Here is a 17,414-nt window from a genome sequence, read left to right as displayed (position 1 = left end):
ATATCCTTTGAATAAAAATTGTTAGGAAATACTCCAGAAAGAGAAAACCAAAACAAACAAACAAAAACTACCCAGAATACTGTAGTAACCCAAGAATTGAACATAAATCAATATTTCAGTGACTTTGATAAATAACTTATGTTTGCTGATGTAAATAAAGTTATCATGTTAAACAGTATTTCCTGAATAGTCATCCTTACTGAGAATTAAAATAGATTAAAAACTATTTGGAACCACTTTTGCAAAAGCAAGTGTAATAGAGAGAAGGAGTTAAGTATAGAAGATTTGTAAGCCTTTTGGTTTGGGGACTAGCTCTATAATTCCTTAGCTAATGTGAGTCCCGCCCGCCGCCCCCCCCCCCCATTTTGTGCCTTATGTACACATCTGTAAAATACCAATAATAATAAAAACACTTTTTACTTCTCAGAATCTTTCTTAAAATTTTACTGGTAACAGAATAAAAACTTTGATTTGTCACTTTAATGTTATCAGTGATGGTCTAAAATTAGACTACATGAATTACTATAGGAAACTAGGAAGGAACTTTCAAGCTATCAAACAAAAAAGATATATATATTTATATACATACATGTATGTTATGTATAAAACTCCTGATAGAATAGAAAAAAAAATTAAAACTGAGAAATGTCTATAATCGGGGAAACTAGACATCAAGTTTATTGTAATTCATAAAATATATGAACATTTTTTGCCCCATGGCTAATTTTTTTTTCTAATTGATACCAAAATAGATAACTGGATTGGTTACTAAAGACATACTGATAAAAGCTGTGTTGTTTCAGTTGTTCAGAATAAGAGCTTGCTCCTTCCCGAAAAAAATTTAATGAGATGACTTCTTTGAGCTCAGAAAAGAGTTGGGGAGAAGATTTCCATTCTTCTTTTTTTTTTTCCAAACACTCTGTGAGCACTTAATATTCCAAATACTGTGCTCTGTAAGATTTAGTGGTCAAGAAAACAAAAGCCCTCCTGTCTGCCTCTTTCAGTTTAATGACAGGCATAGGTAAACAATCCAGCAATTGTGGTTTAGTGCTGCCTGGAGAAATACAGGTTACAGTATGACAATGCAAGATAGGCACCCAGTATGGAATCAGGGGTGGGCTAGAGTGGGGTTGGGGGCACGACAAGACAATCTCCTGGAACAAGTGAGAAAACAAGCTGAAACTCGAAGGAGGAAATGGAACAACCATATGAAGAGTTGAAAGAAAACTATTCCATTAGGAAAAAAAAAAAAACCAGTAGAATGTTAAATACCTAGGAGTAAACAAAGATGGTGTATTCCAGGAAACAAAAGTTGTTTGATCTGATTGGTTGGTACAACTCAAAGGGAATATGAAATAAGGCAGGAGAGAGAATCAGGGGCTAACCATGAATGACCTGTTAAGTCATATTAAGAAGTTTTGATTTTATCTTGAGGGCAATGAGGTTGAAGGATATAATACTCATATTTGCAATTTAGGGGAAAATTTTGATTGCAGTATGGTGAATGAATGACAGTGAGCTTGAAGAGAGAACACTTAGAGGTTAAAAAAAAACTAGTTATAATGCAATTGAGAATGATAAATGAATCTGAGAGATATTTAAAAGTCATAAGCCATAGACTTGGGGGTCCACTTTACGCGGGGATAGTAAAGGAGAGAGAGCAATCAAGGAAGATAAACTTCTTTTTTGATTTGGGCAACTGTTTGCATAATACTACTACTGAAAGAAAAAAGTGATCACAAGATTACAAGTTCTCTGCGGGAAGGAAGATGATGACCCCAGTTCTGAGTATATTAAATCCTGTATTTCTGTGAGACAGTTGATAGAGCTATAGAATAGTCAGTTCATTGAAAGTATATATGTAAAGGTCATGAGCAAAACATGGGCTGAAGATACTGATTTGGAAGTCATCAGTATCATGTCTGTAGCTTCTGAAGCTAAAGAGTATATGTGTAGTAAGTGATCATAGTGCATAATATATAAAAAAAGCAGATGGTGATCAGACCTTCACATGTTTAGGGAATGGGACAAGGTAAGCCCAAAAGTTAAACTTGGAAGGCTGGCCAAAAGGATAAGAGGAAAAGCAGTTGAGTTTGGTGACCTAAAAGCTAAGAAAAGGAAGAATGATGTTACTATCAACAAAGTCAAATACTTCAGAGAAAAATGGGAATAATAACAGAATTTTTCATTGGACTTAAAAGCAATATGGTTCAAAGACATTGGTGAGCTTCTTGAGAGCAGTTTCTCTGGAAGTTAATGAGTGAGTTCAGATTGCACTGAAGGTTGGAGTATGAAATGTGAATTAGGGAATGAAGACATGAGATAGAACAATTCCTTCAAGAACATGGAGATAGGTTTGAAAGTAGGTAAGATGGGATTTGGCAGGGGGTGGGGGATCTTCTTTCTAGAGCAGAAAGACTGCATCATATATAAATGGTTATGGGAAGAAACTTCCAATAAAATAGGAAGATAAACAGTGGAGTAAAAACTATTGGTTAGTGACCCAGGGTGGGATACAATGTCAGCACGATTACATTTCTAACTGTTTAGCCCAAATGCTATCTACATCTCCAGTATCTGAAAGCCAGAGCCTGAACATATTGTCCTTAATTAGGAAAAAGGAATATAGTTGGTGGCTGAAACATAGCCCTGTAGTCAAATATTCTTTATTTTATTCTCAGTTTTATCACCACCTGTCTATGTAACATTGAACAAGTGACCCTGCCTTTTGTGCCATGTAAAATTAAAGTCGTAGTACATATATATTCCTCATATAAAGGAGAGGCAATATGAGTAAATTTTATCATTGATCAAAGCTCTCTGGGATCTTGACCATTGGAGATTTTTTGTTTTGTAAATTTTCATGTTTACAGTCAATATTTTAGGGGTATGGAATCTTTCCCCCTCCACTTTTTCTTTTTAAATCAGACCATATCTGGTTTTTTTTTTTTTTTTTTTAAGTCTCTGTTTGTGTGATACATTTTTTTTTTTTTTTTTTTTACTTTACAATATTGTATTGGTTTTGCCACACATCAACATGAATCCGCCACGGGTGTACACAGGTTCCCAATCCCGAACCCCCCTTCCACCACCACCGCCCCCCCCCCCACCACACACACACCATCCCTCTGGGTCATCCCAGTGCACCAGCCCCAAGCATCCTGCACCCTGCACTGAACCTAGGCTGGCGATTTGTTTCTTATGTGATATTATACATGTTTCAATGCCATTCTCCCAAATCATCCTACCCGCTCCCTCTCCTACAGAGTCCAAAAGACTGTTCTATACATCTGTGTCTCTTTTGCTGTCTTGCATACAGGGTTATCATTCAGTTCAGTTCAGTCGCTCAGTTGTGTCTGACCCTTTGCAACCCCATGAATCGCAGCACGCCAGGCCTCCCTGTCCATCACCAATTGCTGGAGTTCACTCAGACCCATGTCCATCAAGTCAGTGATGCCATCCAGCCATCTCATCCTCTGTCGTCCCCTTCTCCTCCTGCCCCCAATCCCTCCCAGCATCAGACTCTTTTCCCATGAGTCAACTCTTCTCATGAGGTGGCCAAAGTACTGGAGTTTCAGCTTTAGCATCATTCCCTCCAAAGAAATCCCAGGGCTGATCTCCTTCAGGATGGACTGGTTGGATCTCCTTGCAGTCCAAGGGACTCTCAAGAGTCTTCTCCAATACTACAGTTCAAAAGCATCAATTCTTTGGCCCTCAGCCTTCTTCACAGTCCAATTCTCACATCCATACCTGACCACAGGAAAAACCATAGCCTTGACTAGACAGACCTTAGTCGTTACCATCTTTCTAAATTCCATATATATGCATTAGTTTTTCCAGGCTATGGTTTTTCCAGTGGTCATGTATGGATGTGAGAGTTGGATTGTGAAGAAGGCTGAGCGCCAAAGAATTGATGCTTTTGAACTGTGGTATTGGAGAAGACTCTTGAGAGTCCTTTGGACTGCAAGGAGATCCAACAAGTCCATTCTGAAGGAGATCAGCCCTGGGATTTCTTTGGAAGGAATGATGCTAAAGCTGAGACTCCAGTACTTTGGCCACCTCATGAGAAGAGTTGACTCATTGGAAAAGACTCTGATGCTGGGAGAGATTGGGGGCAGAGTCTGAGTGAACTCCGGGGAGTTGGTGATGGACAAGGAGGCCTGGCGTGCTGCGATTCATGGGGTCACAGAGAGTCGGACACGACTGAGCAACTGAACTGAACACTGTATTGGTGTTTTTCTTTCTGGCTTACTTCATTCTGTATAATCAGTTCCAGTTTCATCCACTTCATTAGAACTGATTCAAATGTATTTTTTTAGTGGCTGAGTAATACTCCATTGTGTATATGTACCACAGCTTTCTTATCCATTCATCTGCTGATGGACATCTAGGTTGCTTCCATGTTCTGGCTATTATAAACAGTGCTGTGATGAACATTGGGGTACACGTGTCTCTTTCAATTCTGGTTTCCTCGGTGTGTATGCCCAGCAGTGGGACTGCTGGGTCATAAGGCAGTTCTATTTCCAGTTTTTTAAGGAATCTCCACACTGTTCTCCATAGTGGCTGTACTAGTTTGCATTCCCACCAACAGTATAAGAGGGTTCCCTTTTCTCCACACCCTCTCCAGCATTTATTGCTTGTAGACTTTTGGACTGCAGCCATTCTGACTGGCGTGAAATGGTACCTCATTGTGGTTTTGATTTGCATTTCTCTGATAATGAGTGATGTTGAGCATCTTTTCATGTGTTTGTTAGCCATCTGTATGTCTTCTTTGGAGATATGTCTATTTAGTTCTTTGGCCCATTTTTTGATTGGGTCATTTATTTTTCTGGAATTGAGCTGCATAAGTTGCTTGTATATTTTTGAGATTAGTTGTTTGTCAGTTGCTTCATTTGCTATTATTTTCTCCCATTCAGAAGGCTGTCTTTTCACCTTGCTTATATTTTCCTTTGTTCTGCAGAAGCTTTTAATTTTAATTAGGTCCCATTTGTTTATTTTTGCTTTTATTTCCAGTATTTTGGGAGGTGGGTCATAGAGGATCCTGCTGTGATTTATGTCGGAGAGTGTTTTGCCTACATTCTCCTCTAAGAGTTTTATAGTTTCTGGTCTTACATTTAGATCATTAATCCATTTTAAGTTTATTTTTGAGTATGGTGTTAGAAAGTGATCTAGTTTCATTCTTGTACAAGTGGTTGACCAGTTTTCCCTGCACCACTTGTTAAAGAGATTGTCTTTAATCCATTGTATATTCTTGCCTCCTTTGTGGAAGATAAGGTGTCCATAGGTGTGTGGATTTATCTCTGGGCTTTCTACTTTGTTCCATTGATCTCTATTTCTGTCTTTGTGCCAGTACCATACTGTCTTGATGACTGTGGCTTTGTAGTAGAGCCTGAAGTCAGGCAGGTTGATTCCTCCAGTTCCATTTTTCTTTCTCAAGATTGCTTTGGCTATTTGAAGTTTTTTGTATTTCCATACAAATTGTGAAATTATTTGTTCTAGCTCTGTGAAAAATACCGCTGGTAGCTTGATAGGGATTGCATTGAATCTATATATTGCTTTGGGTAGTGTACTCATGTTCACTATATTGATTCTTCCGATCCATGAACATGGTATATTTCTCCATCTATTAGTGTCCTCTTTGATTTCTTTCACCAGTGTTTTATAGTTTTCTATATATAGGTCGTTAGTTTCTTTAGGTAGATATATTCCTAAGTATTTTATTCTTTCCGTTGCAATGGTGAATGGAATTGTTTCCTTAATTTCTTTTTCTATTTTCTCATTATTAGTGTATAGAAATGCAAGGGATTTCTGTGTGTTGATTAATATTCATTGATTAGCTCTAGTAATTTTCTGGTGGAGTGTTTAGGGTTTTCTATGTAGAGGATCATGTCATCTGCAAACAGTGAGAGTTTTACTTCTTCTTTTCCAGTTTGGATTCCTTTTATTTCTTTTTCTGCTCTGATTGCTGTGGCCAAAGCTTCCAGAACTATGTTGAATAGTAGTGGTGAAAGTGGGCACCCTTGTCCTGTTCCTGACTTTAGGGGAAATGCTTTCAATTTTTCACCATTGAGGATAATGTGTGCTGTGGGTTTGTCATATATAGCTTTTATTATGTTGAGATATGTTCCTTCTATTCCTGCTTTCTGGAGAGTTTTTATCATAAATCGATGTTGAATTTTGTCAAAGGCCTTCTCTGCATCTATTGAGATAATCATATAGCTTTTATTTTTCATTTTGTTAATGTGGTACTCTGTGCCCTGTCTTGGAATTCAGAATTAACAATGAATTAAGTGATGTGAGCTCTTGTAATTACTATACAGCTTCCTTTTAAGATTTTAGATTGTTGAGGAAAGATTCCTGGGATGTCTAAGTCTTGTTCTCGAACACCATCATGAGTAGTATTGTAGATGTTATGGGACATAATCAGAACCATAGCTTATTCAATTGGGAAAGAGAAAGTGTGGCTATTAAACAATACGACAATTGGACATACAGGAGCTCTGAATTCTAAGCCTAGCCATATTTCTTGATGGGATCACCTTTGATAAGCCATTATTCTACTCTCAGCCTCACATTCTTCCCTATTAAATGGGTATAACTTTTCAGGTCCTCCTTGTAAAAGTCTAAGAGACTATAAGTCAATATATGAATATGAGAAACTATACTTAACCCAAAGGGGAAGCAGAAACTCTACCAATAGAAATTAATAAGTAACAGAAATCAACTACATTCTATTTCTGCCATTGTGTTTGGTTTGGAATGACTGGTTCCTACCCAGAGGCCATATAAGATGCCATTGTGAGAAGAATGCTAGTCAAGAGAATTCTCCTCCCACTTCCTCCTTTGACACTCTGCCCTGGTCACTTGCCCAGGTACCATCAATAACTGCTAACAGAGATCTGCAGAATCCTATGGTTGTCAGGCAGCTGTTTCTACAAGCAGAAAATATTCCCGTTTTATTTGTCACTGCACAGAGTCTCTAATGGGCAGCAAGACTGGGAAAAAAAGTAAAAGTTTTTTTTGTTTTGTTTTGTTTTATATTGAACTCCTTCATGCTTTCTTGTCTTCTTCCCTCCCCCTGACACATAGTTTTTCAGGGACAGCACAAGCAACTAAGAGTTAAAAAAAAAAATAGGAAAAGGAAAATCACAGTCAAAGCATAAATTCTGCAGTTTGTAATCAGGGCATAACCTCTGTGATGAAATTTGTGAGTAAGTAATTCACTTTCCACGTAAGCCCACCAGTATGAAATCTAATGTTGCTGCCCTGAACACTAATGAAGGAAGTCAGACGGCAGTACAGATAGCCCTTGGGGAATCATTTCTCACATCACCAAAAAGTAATTCCCATTATTTTGGGCCATCTGGTAGCCTGGATTGTGAAGATGAAGTTTCATTCAAGTAGGGCTTAAGAGTGTGGGCCCTGGAGTCTTTTTAGATTCACATCTGTTTTCTGCTTGTCACCTAGCCTCTTCTATAACCTATTTTCCAACCCATAAATAAAGTCCTCGTAGGATATTATTTACTTATTATAAAGAGTTATTGAGATAATACTTATAATTTACATAAGGTCTTGGGTCTTCCCATCATCCCATCTGGTCCCATCACTTCTTGACAAATAGATGGGGAAACAATGGAAACATTGACAGACTTTATTTTGGGGAGGTCCAAAATCACTGCAGACGGTGACTGCAGTCATGAAATTAAAAGATGTTTGCTCCTTGGAAGAAAAGCTATGACCAACCTAGACAGCACTAAAAAGCAGAGACATTACTTCGCCAACAAAGGTCTGTCTAGTCCAAGCTATGGTTTTTCTAGTAGTCATGTAAAGATGTGAGAGTTGGACTATAAAGAAAGCTGAGCACTGAAGAATTAATGCTTTTGAACTGTGGTCTTGGAGAAGACTCTTGAGAGTCACTTGGACTTCTAGGAGATCCAACCAGTCCATCCTAAAGGATATCAGTCCTGAATATTCATTGGAAGGAGTGATATTGAAGCTGAAACACCAATACTTTGGCCACCTGATGCAAAGAACTGATTCATTTGAAAAGACCCTGATGCTAGGGAAGATTGAAGGCAGGAAGAGAAGGGGATGACAGAGGATGAGATGGTTGGATGGCATCACTGACATGATGGACATGAGTTTAAGTAGGCTCCGGGAGTTGGTGATGGACAGGGAAGCCTGGTGTTCTACAGTCCATGCGGTTGCAAAGAGTCAGACACAACTGAGCCACTGAACTGAACTTGGGGCTTCCCAGTGGTGCTAATTGTAAAGAACCTACCTGCCAATGCAGGAGATGCAAGACACACAGGTTAGACCCCTGGGTCGGGAAGATCCCCTGGAGGAGGGCATGACAACCCACTGCAGTGTTCTTGCCTGGAGAATCCTTGGACAGAGGAGCCTGGCAGGCTACAGTTCATAGGGTTGGAAAGAATCATTCATGACTAAAGAGACTTAGCACACATGCACGCCCTCCTGTCTGTGACATAGGCCTTATAAATTCCATGTTTGACCTCTGAGGTAATATCATCAGACCTGTCAGACACCAAGATGATATTTAAGGTTTTCTGTTGTAGTGATTAACTAGGGGTTTCATTGTGTGGCTAGATTATGTAAACAACCAGATTACTGCATCTTAATAACACAATTTGCAATCTGATATTAAATAACATTGCTTTTCTTTTCCTGACATTTGAAGGAAATATATTCATTTTATCTACATAAGAAAATAAATGTAAGTAGTACCTAGTGATAAGAAAAATCTATTCTTAATGCTCATACTTGTGCACACTCTCTAATAACCAAACCAGGTCCCTTTGAATCATAAAAGAGCTAAGATATTTTCATTGTGTTACTCTGTGTACTTCCTATAGTGCTTGCTGCTGCTGCTAAGTTGCTTCAATTGTGTCCAACTCTATGCGACCCCATAGATGGCAGCCCATGAGGCTCCCTCATCCCTGGGATTCTCCAGGCAAGAACACTGGAGTGGATTGCCATTTCCTTCTCCAATGCATGAAAGTGAAAAGTGAAAGTGAAGTCGCTCAGTCGTGTCCAACTTTTAGTGACCCCGTGGACTGCAGCCCACCAGGCTCCTCCATCCATGGGATTTTCCAGGCAAGAGTGCTGGAGTAGGGTGCCATTGCCTTCTCTGATAGTGCTTGACCATAGTGGAAAGATTCTCACCTTATAGTAAGACCCATCGTTTACATCTGTTCACTGAACCTGTAAGGAAGTCCTAAAGTACGTAATCTTCTTAACACAAAAATTCAAATGGTTCAAGTCAGAAAATTACTTTGCTTAGATTTGCCACTTCCAATCACATGGACCAGTACTGCAAACCTGCTTTTAATGATGTGGTTACTTATTCCATTTGTTTTTGTCTTAACAGTTCCACCAAAGATCTCCAACATCTCTTCGGATGTCACTGTGAATGAGGGCAGCAATGTCACCCTGGTCTGCATGGCCAATGGCCGTCCTGAACCTGTGATCACCTGGAGACACCTTACACCAACTGGTAAGCAACTCTCCAGGCCCTAAAATACAGCACACCATTTAAAATATCCTCATGCTTCGGTGATTCCATTGGATCCAAAAGGCAAGCCTGTGTATTGTTATTAAAACATTATTAGAACCTCCCTCCCTTGTATAACTACGGCTGATTCGTGTTGATGTTTGGCAGAACCCAACAGAATTCTCTAAAGCAATTATCCTTCAGTTAAAAAGTAAATAAATTTTAAAAAACACTCTAAGAATAGTGGCATAAAGGTAACTTGTTTAGGGTCATCTCTGGTCTTGGCTAATATGTCCATCTCTATAAAGTCTATAACCATACCATATATATATTATACTATATATATAATACTATATATATATATACTATATATAGTTTCGTGGTTTATATATAAGGTATATTTCATTTTAGTAGGACACTCCTCTAAGGCAACCAATAGAGAAGCATTAAATGGCTTAATAATTATGTCTAAAGCAGATCGGTATCTGAATGTCTTGGGACAGTATTTTGTATGGATTAAATTCCCATAGTTCTTTGTGTGCTTTTTGTGTTTCTTTGCTTTTCAATATAGTTTCCTAATACTGTAGCACCTTGTGAAGAAATCTTTCAGGAATAATGCAAAGTTGTGACTTGTAATAGCCTATCCTTAGCATCTGGTTCTCTGGAGGGGCACCAGGCATGGACTAACCTTCATGAACTCATTATGCATCTCCAGCTATTGATGCTAATTTAATAAAAGTCGGAAAATCATTTCTCAGAAATGTCGTCTGCAATCTCCCCTCCTCCTTCCCACAACCGTCACTGGGTTCTGAGGTTCTACTGCCTTTTAAATCCCATTTAAATATTTTTACCAAATTATTTAGAATTAACTGCATATGTCCTCTGCTACTCCACAGACTGAATTTTCTTACATACAAAACTATGCCTTTGTGAATGACACAGTATTTACTGATTGAGGCCTGCTATTTAATTCTTCCAGAAAGAGGAATTATGGATCCGTTTTTCTTATAAAATATCATTTATTTTGGCAACTAGCCCCAAACATCTAACTCATTTATACCTGATATTCTCTTAACATTTTCTCATATAAATATCTACAGATTCAATATACAACATATTAATTTTGAAGTGAACACCATAAATATTGTTATGCAAAGCTAGAGAGACAGTGGGATCTATATTGATATACTTCTGAAAGACCAGACTAGGGTAATGTTTGATTATAGCATCTTTAAATAATTTTGTATTTTATGGTGTGAAAATATGGGCCTTCATTTCATATTAGCCTTCAAATGAATTTACCAGGTGAAGTTTGGACTAACCTATGGAATAGTCTTTTATTTAGGCACCAGTTCTGATTAGAGGCTTCTGTTTTCTTAAGATGATGTTAAGTCAAAACTCACTCTTATTATTAATGCTTACAGCTTGTTATTTGTTGAGAATTTATAAAAGCAGTAAATGAGGCACTTCACTCTGTATGGGAACTGATTCACAGTAATCTGCTGATGGACATCTCAATTCATTTTACAAAATTGGGGATCAAACTAGTACAGCCAATGGAGAACAGTTTATCTGATGATGTTAAGTGACAGCTTGTTATTTGTTGAGAATTTATAAAAGCAGTAAATGAGGCACTTATTTATGGGATTATTCATACATACAAATGCAGGATTATCCCCACGGATTAAATTTAACCTCCAGAGCACATTCTCCTTGAATGAAATTGTATATATTAACCCTCACTCCCACAACACACCTACCTTTCTCCTGTAAAATTGCTTTTACTAAGTGACAATTTGGTATAAAAGTTTGGGGCACATATTTAAGGATTTACAGAAGATATCCTCTGAAATCATTGCATTTTCTGTAATGTTGCTTTGAGAGATTGTTATTACATTACATAGTTTCCTCTGAAAGGACCCTTTGAGGAAGTTCCTCTTTTATTTCAGTATTTCTACTGTCCTATTTCTAAGCAATGGTTTGTTTTTTTTAAATGAACCCAATGAATTTTTACAAATAATCAGGAGTCCTTCATTGTATTAACTGTTACCAAACTTAGAACCAAATTTATAACCAGTCTGAAAAAAGATAGAGGAAATCATTTATAAATTACACCTTAATGAAATGGATTTTGAACAAACTATGTGGGATTTATGGCATCAAATCTATATATAGACACACTCTTGCTTTCATCTTGTTTTCTTATCATTATTTTCATATCATTTCACTTTTGTAATTAATTTAAATGTTTGTATAGTATTTATGATCTCTTGTTTTAATGGAATATATGGCAGATAAAAGAAAGGAAGAAGGGAGGAAATAGATTATATTCAAGTTATAATCAAGAAATGAACTGCATTAATATTAACTAAAATGCCTTATCCCTTTGGTGCATTATTGACTAGTAAATAGTTTTGTTATTTTTTTTCAGGGAAATGTACTATTGATGATCTGAAACTAAAGATAATTCTTTTTTATCCCCTCAGTTCAGAAAAGTAATGAAATCAAACCAGTTTCAAGACCTCCCCAGGCTTGTTCGATAAGTGTAGATTTTCATGGCTAGCTTTAGTAAACTTATTAATGACAGTAAACAAATGGTTTGAACCCTGAATAATCTGGTTATCCATGATATTTCAGGTCATCTAAAGATCAAAGGACAAGCTAGATCTTCCAGAATAAAGGGAGCATTTACATACAGAGAACCTGAGGGACTTCAAAATTAATAGAAAAATTGGTGTACACACAGGGATTCCCAATAGTTGGGGGAGGGTGGTGTCAGGAAACTATAGTCGCTGGGCCAAATTCAACCCACCTCACTTCTTTTTTTTTGCAAGCTTAGAATAATTTTTAAATGATTAGAAAAAAATCAAAAGAATTTTTAAAAATATATGGACACTAAAATTTCCATGCCCTTAAATACAGTTTTAATGAAATACAGCCATGCTTAGTCATTTATATGATGTCTATGGCTGCTTAAAAAAAAAAAAAAAAAAAAAAAGACAGCAGACTTTTGTTTCAACAGATATGGTTTAACCCTTAAAGCCTAAAATATTTTTTATCTGGCCCTTTACAGAATAGTTTACAGACCCTTGCTCAAGACTATGGCTTTAAGCATGGGACAAGGATTTTCTGCACTCATCTATGACTCCATGGGGCTTTGGGAAGATCTCCCATTAAGTTCCTAAATACATCTTAAGGGAAAGAACTTTATTCTTCTATCTAGGCCTTCTCTCTGGGTCAAATCGTATTCTGGCACCTGCAAAACTACTTCCTTGCTGCATTCACTGACTCAAGCTGCTGCTGCTGCTTGGTCGCTTCAGTCATGTCCAACTCTGTGTGACACTATGGACTGTATAGCCTGCCAGGTTCCTCTGTCCATGGGATTCTCCAGGCAAGAGTACTGGAGTGGGTTGCCATGCCCTCCTCCAGGGAATCTTTCCAACCCAGGGATCGAACCTGGGTTTCCTGCATTTCAGGCAGATTCTTTACCTCTGAGCCACTAGGGAAGCCCAAGGGAAGCCCATAGACTCAAGGACAGACTCCAATTTGCTCTACAATGGGTATTAATTCCCAAGTATACTTTTTCAGCTTTTTCACATCTGACCTAGATAACCACCTGATCATAATCATATTCTTGATTACATGAGAGAGAATTAGTCTTTACTATTCTATACAGGAAATTAGGGGGGGGGTTGTTTTGTGTGTTTTCCTTTGCAAAATTTGGAAACAGGGGTTGATCCTTTTCAGCTATAATGCAAAGCCTTTCATAAAGACACTCAAAGAAGAGGCTCTGCTCCCTGTGTGACAGCAAAGCTACCTGCAACCCATGGCCATACGAGCAAAAATCTCCAGCTAGCTTTGTTCAATAATTAATTGTGCCTTCAATAGAACAGAGTGTGACTGCCTTGCAGAGGAAATGTACCTGTAATTAGCTCGACCCCACAGGGACATTGAGCCCTGAAAAGGGGGGGATTTCATGCAGGGTTCACAAGTACTTGATTACCTGTCACTTGATGACACAGGGGGAGAAAGGAAAGTAGGTGCAAGGTATATTTTTATGAGAAGAAGAATATTTATTACCTCCTAATTCAGTCCTTTTTTAAAAAAAATTGTTGGATCATTTTGTTTCTCTTTCTTTTGACACCTGAAATTTCTTTTTCAAGAGTACTGCAAGTGTTTTGTAATGAGAGAGATTAGAACAATGGTGAATTTTTTATATATATAAAATCAGAACATGCTCGATATAGATGGAGGAGAAGAGATTGATGAATTCTGTGGTTCCCTTCCCTGTATTTTTGATATCTTAATTTTTCTCTCCTCTTCAGTTCTTCTATAGTCAAAATGATGTGTCACGTATGCGGTTGTTAAATGTGACCTATTTTCTCCCTTAATTAAGTTAGACTTTCATAATCCTGGAACTCCCAGAGGGCAATTGCACTGTAACATGTATTTTCTATGGTGTGTTTGATCTCACTTCTATGAGCTAAGCTGCTCCCATCTTCATTTAACTTTGTTTCTAAATCTTTCTTCTCACATTCCAGAGGAAGTATCTTTCTCAACTGTGCCTCGTGCCTTGTCAGGTTTGTTCATGGTTAGAGTTTCTGGGCTTCCCTGGTGGCTCAGTGGTAAAGAATTCACCTGCCAGTGCAGAAGATGCGGGTTCAGTCCCTGGGTCCGGAAGATCCCCTGGTGAAGGAACTAGCAATACACTCCAATATTCTTGCCTGGGGAATCTCATGGATAGAGGAACCTAATGGGCCACAGTCCATGGAGTCACAAAAAGTTGGACACTCTTTAGTGACTAAACAACAACGACAACAATAGTTTTTCTATACATTTCATTTCTGCAAGAGTTTTTACATCCTCAGTAGCTTTCTATACCTGAACACTGAGAACTTAGCCCCTTAGGCTGAGAGCAATTCAGCAGGCATTTTATAATTCTCTTGCCTAAGTCAGATTTAACATCAGCACCATATATAGAAAACTCATGTAAGGAATATTTTATATTTATAAAAGAACAAAAAAACCACACAGTAATTTGAAAAGATACATGCATCCCAGTGTTCAAACAACAGTATATACAATTACCAAAATACAGAAGCAACCTATGTGTCCAATAGATGAATGGATGAAAGAGATGTGGTTTAATTATACAATGGAATGCTACCCAGCCATAAAGAAAGAACTAAATTTTGCCATTTGTGGCAACATGGAGGGAACTAGGGATTATCGTACTAAATGAAGTGTCAGAGAGAGAAAGATAAATATATGATATCATTTGTATGTACTATCTAAAAAATACAACAAACTAGTGAATATAAAAAAATAAATAAACAGACTCATAAAGAGAACTAATTAGTGGCTACTAGTGGGCAGAGGGAAAGCAGAAGTGGGGAGGGGCAATATAGAGGTAGGGGAGTAAGAGGCAGAGTATTATGTGTAAAATAAATAAGCTACAAGGATATATTGTACAACACAGGGAATGTAGCCAATATTTTATAATAATTATGAATAGCATATAATCTTTAAAACTTGTGAATCACTATATTGTACCTGTATAACTTATATACATATAGTTGTACATCAACTATCCTTCCATAAAAAAAGAAGCATTTTCTATGTTGGTGGGGTGGGGAAAACATTCCAAGGAGAACTAACAGGACTCTGAAGAGTCTGAAATCGCCTTGTTCATTGGAGGTTGGGTTTTATCACTTAGCCAGACTCTTTCAGTTCATTTACAAGTTGAATCCTTGCCTAATAGTGCTCTTAAACTCCACTGATGTTATAGCTCCATCTGTCTTACTTCTGATTTTATAACTTACCCAGTTATTAATATGTCCAGCCTAGACTCTGACTTCATGGGTTTGGAAGAAATACATAATGTTAAACTAAATTCATTTCTTTAAGTTGAATTCCAGAACCATATATTGCAAGTAGCTATCATCTGCCCTTTTCAGTTAGTGTGTTAGAATTAGTATGACTTCACATTTTACAGAGAGAATGTAGAGATTATATAATCTACAGTTGAAGTTTCAGGAAAGTCTTTCTCTGGGATTTCTTTTATGGACCTTCCTCTGTTGTCCCCTTCTCCTCCTGCCTTCAATCTTTCCCAGCATCAGGGTCTTTTCCAACGAGTCAGTTCTTCACATCCAGTGGCCAAAGTATTGGAGTTTCAGCTTCAGCATCACTCCTTCCAATGAATATTCAGGACTGATTTCCTTCAGGATGGACTGGTTGGATCTCCTTGCACTCCAAGGGACTCTCAAGAGTCTTCTCCAACACCACAGTTCAAAAGCATCAAGAGCATTCTTCTCTGCTCAGCTTTCTTTATAGTCCAACTCTCACATCCTTACATGACTACTGGAAAAACCATAGCTTTGATTAGATGGACCTTTGTTGGTAAAGTAATGTCTCTGCTTTTTAATATGCTGTCTAGGTTGGTCATAGCTTGATTCTTCCAAGGAGCAAGTGTCTTTAAATTTCATGGCTGCAATCACCATCTGCCCCAAAATATATACTGGTTTTAAAGCATATCTTCCATCAATATAGAATTGTATTCAAATTAATCTTGATCTTGATTACACTTTGTTTTTCTGACAAGAAATATTTATAGAGTGCTCACTCTGTAAAAGGCCAAAATGAGAAGCAAGACAGACACGGTCCCTGCACAAGTAGAACTTATAGTTCAACAAGAAAGCAGAGGATTAAGCTAATAATTACATGAATAACCACTTAAATAGATTTATATAGTATAAAGGAAAATTATAGTAGCATTCAATAAGACCATAAAACAGGGCCAACATAGCAAAATCTGCAAAGCCAGCAAAGCTCCAGGAAGCTTACGCTAAGACCTCAAGGATAAATAGAACCAGGGCAAAAAAATAGAGGCGGGAAGAGTATCCTTGGCAGAGAAGGTGTTGCAGAGAAGAAGCCAATTCTGACTCCATGTTGGAACTGTTTCTTTTTTACTTGCTTTTCATTACTTTTGTTATTATAATCATACAGAATGGGCTGCCTCAAAGAATCCTGCCCCTCTGCCTATTAAGCTAAATTGCCTTTGTTCAGAACCCTGTCCACCTGTAGATGGCAGGAAGGAAGAAATTAACACATACCCTGCCTGAGGCTTGCCATTCTAGGAGGTTTCTGCAAGATTGATGGCTTTTTTACTTTGCTTCCTCACCTCCCCCGATTTCTGATCTATAAAAGAACATGGCATCCAGACTCAGATAAGATGATTATTTTGAGGCGCTAGCATGCCGTCTTCTTGGTCAGCTGGCTCCTGGTTTAAGCCTCTTCCTTGTCTCAACCCCTCATCTCTTGGATTCATTGGCCCATCGTGTGGAGAGCAGAGCAAGATTGGACTCTGTACCAAAAGAGCACATGTAAACAATGCATTGGCGAATGCAGGCCAGCATCTTTATGTGAAACCATGATGTCAGTGTTAGGGTATGATGATTTTCTTTCAAAATTTAATCGTTTAACCTCTTTCTTTAGCATGCATTATTTCGTTACTTTTTAACATTCTTAGTTTCCCTTTTCAAAGAGCAGGAAAATATAGAAGACTCTTCCTATGTTTTCTTTTCAGAACCTTACTTGGATATTGATTTTAAATATACAATGTATTATATACCAGTGTAGCAGGTAATATAGATAGTTATTTTTGTATGTGAGTATCTTACATTTGAGCTTCCCTGATGGCTCATTGGTAAACAATCTGCCTGTCAATGCAGGAGATGCAGGTTCAGTTCCTGGACTGGGAAGATCCCCTGGAGAAGGAAATGGTTACCCACTCTGGTATTCTTGCCTGGGAAATCCCATGGACAGAGGAGCCTGGCAGGCTGCAGTCCATGGAGTCACAAAGAGTTAGACACTGCTGAGTGACTAAACAAAAAAAGTCTTTAAT

At 37.9% G+C, this 17,414-nt stretch overlaps 1 protein-coding gene across 3 annotated transcripts in view; it reads left to right on the top strand.

Annotated features, from left to right (window-relative positions):
- The window catches only part of LSAMP (limbic system associated membrane protein), a 708,470-nt gene that overhangs the window by 459,226 nt on the left and 231,830 nt on the right, over positions 1-17,414 (top strand). For all 3 annotated transcript variants that reach the window (XM_015092455.4, XM_042231712.2, XM_015092453.4), the window contains exon 3: positions 9,389-9,514. In XM_015092455.4, the coding sequence (XP_014947941.1) occupies positions 9,389-9,514 (126 nt within the window). The remainder of the gene's footprint in view (positions 1-9,388; positions 9,515-17,414) is intronic.

Source organism: Ovis aries, chromosome 1 (assembly GCF_016772045.2).
Source record: "Ovis aries strain OAR_USU_Benz2616 breed Rambouillet chromosome 1, ARS-UI_Ramb_v3.0, whole genome shotgun sequence".
Lineage (NCBI taxonomy): Eukaryota > Metazoa > Chordata > Mammalia > Artiodactyla > Bovidae > Ovis > Ovis aries.
Note: the sequence above shows the minus strand (reverse complement) of the source record. Positions and strands in the feature narration are given on the sequence as shown.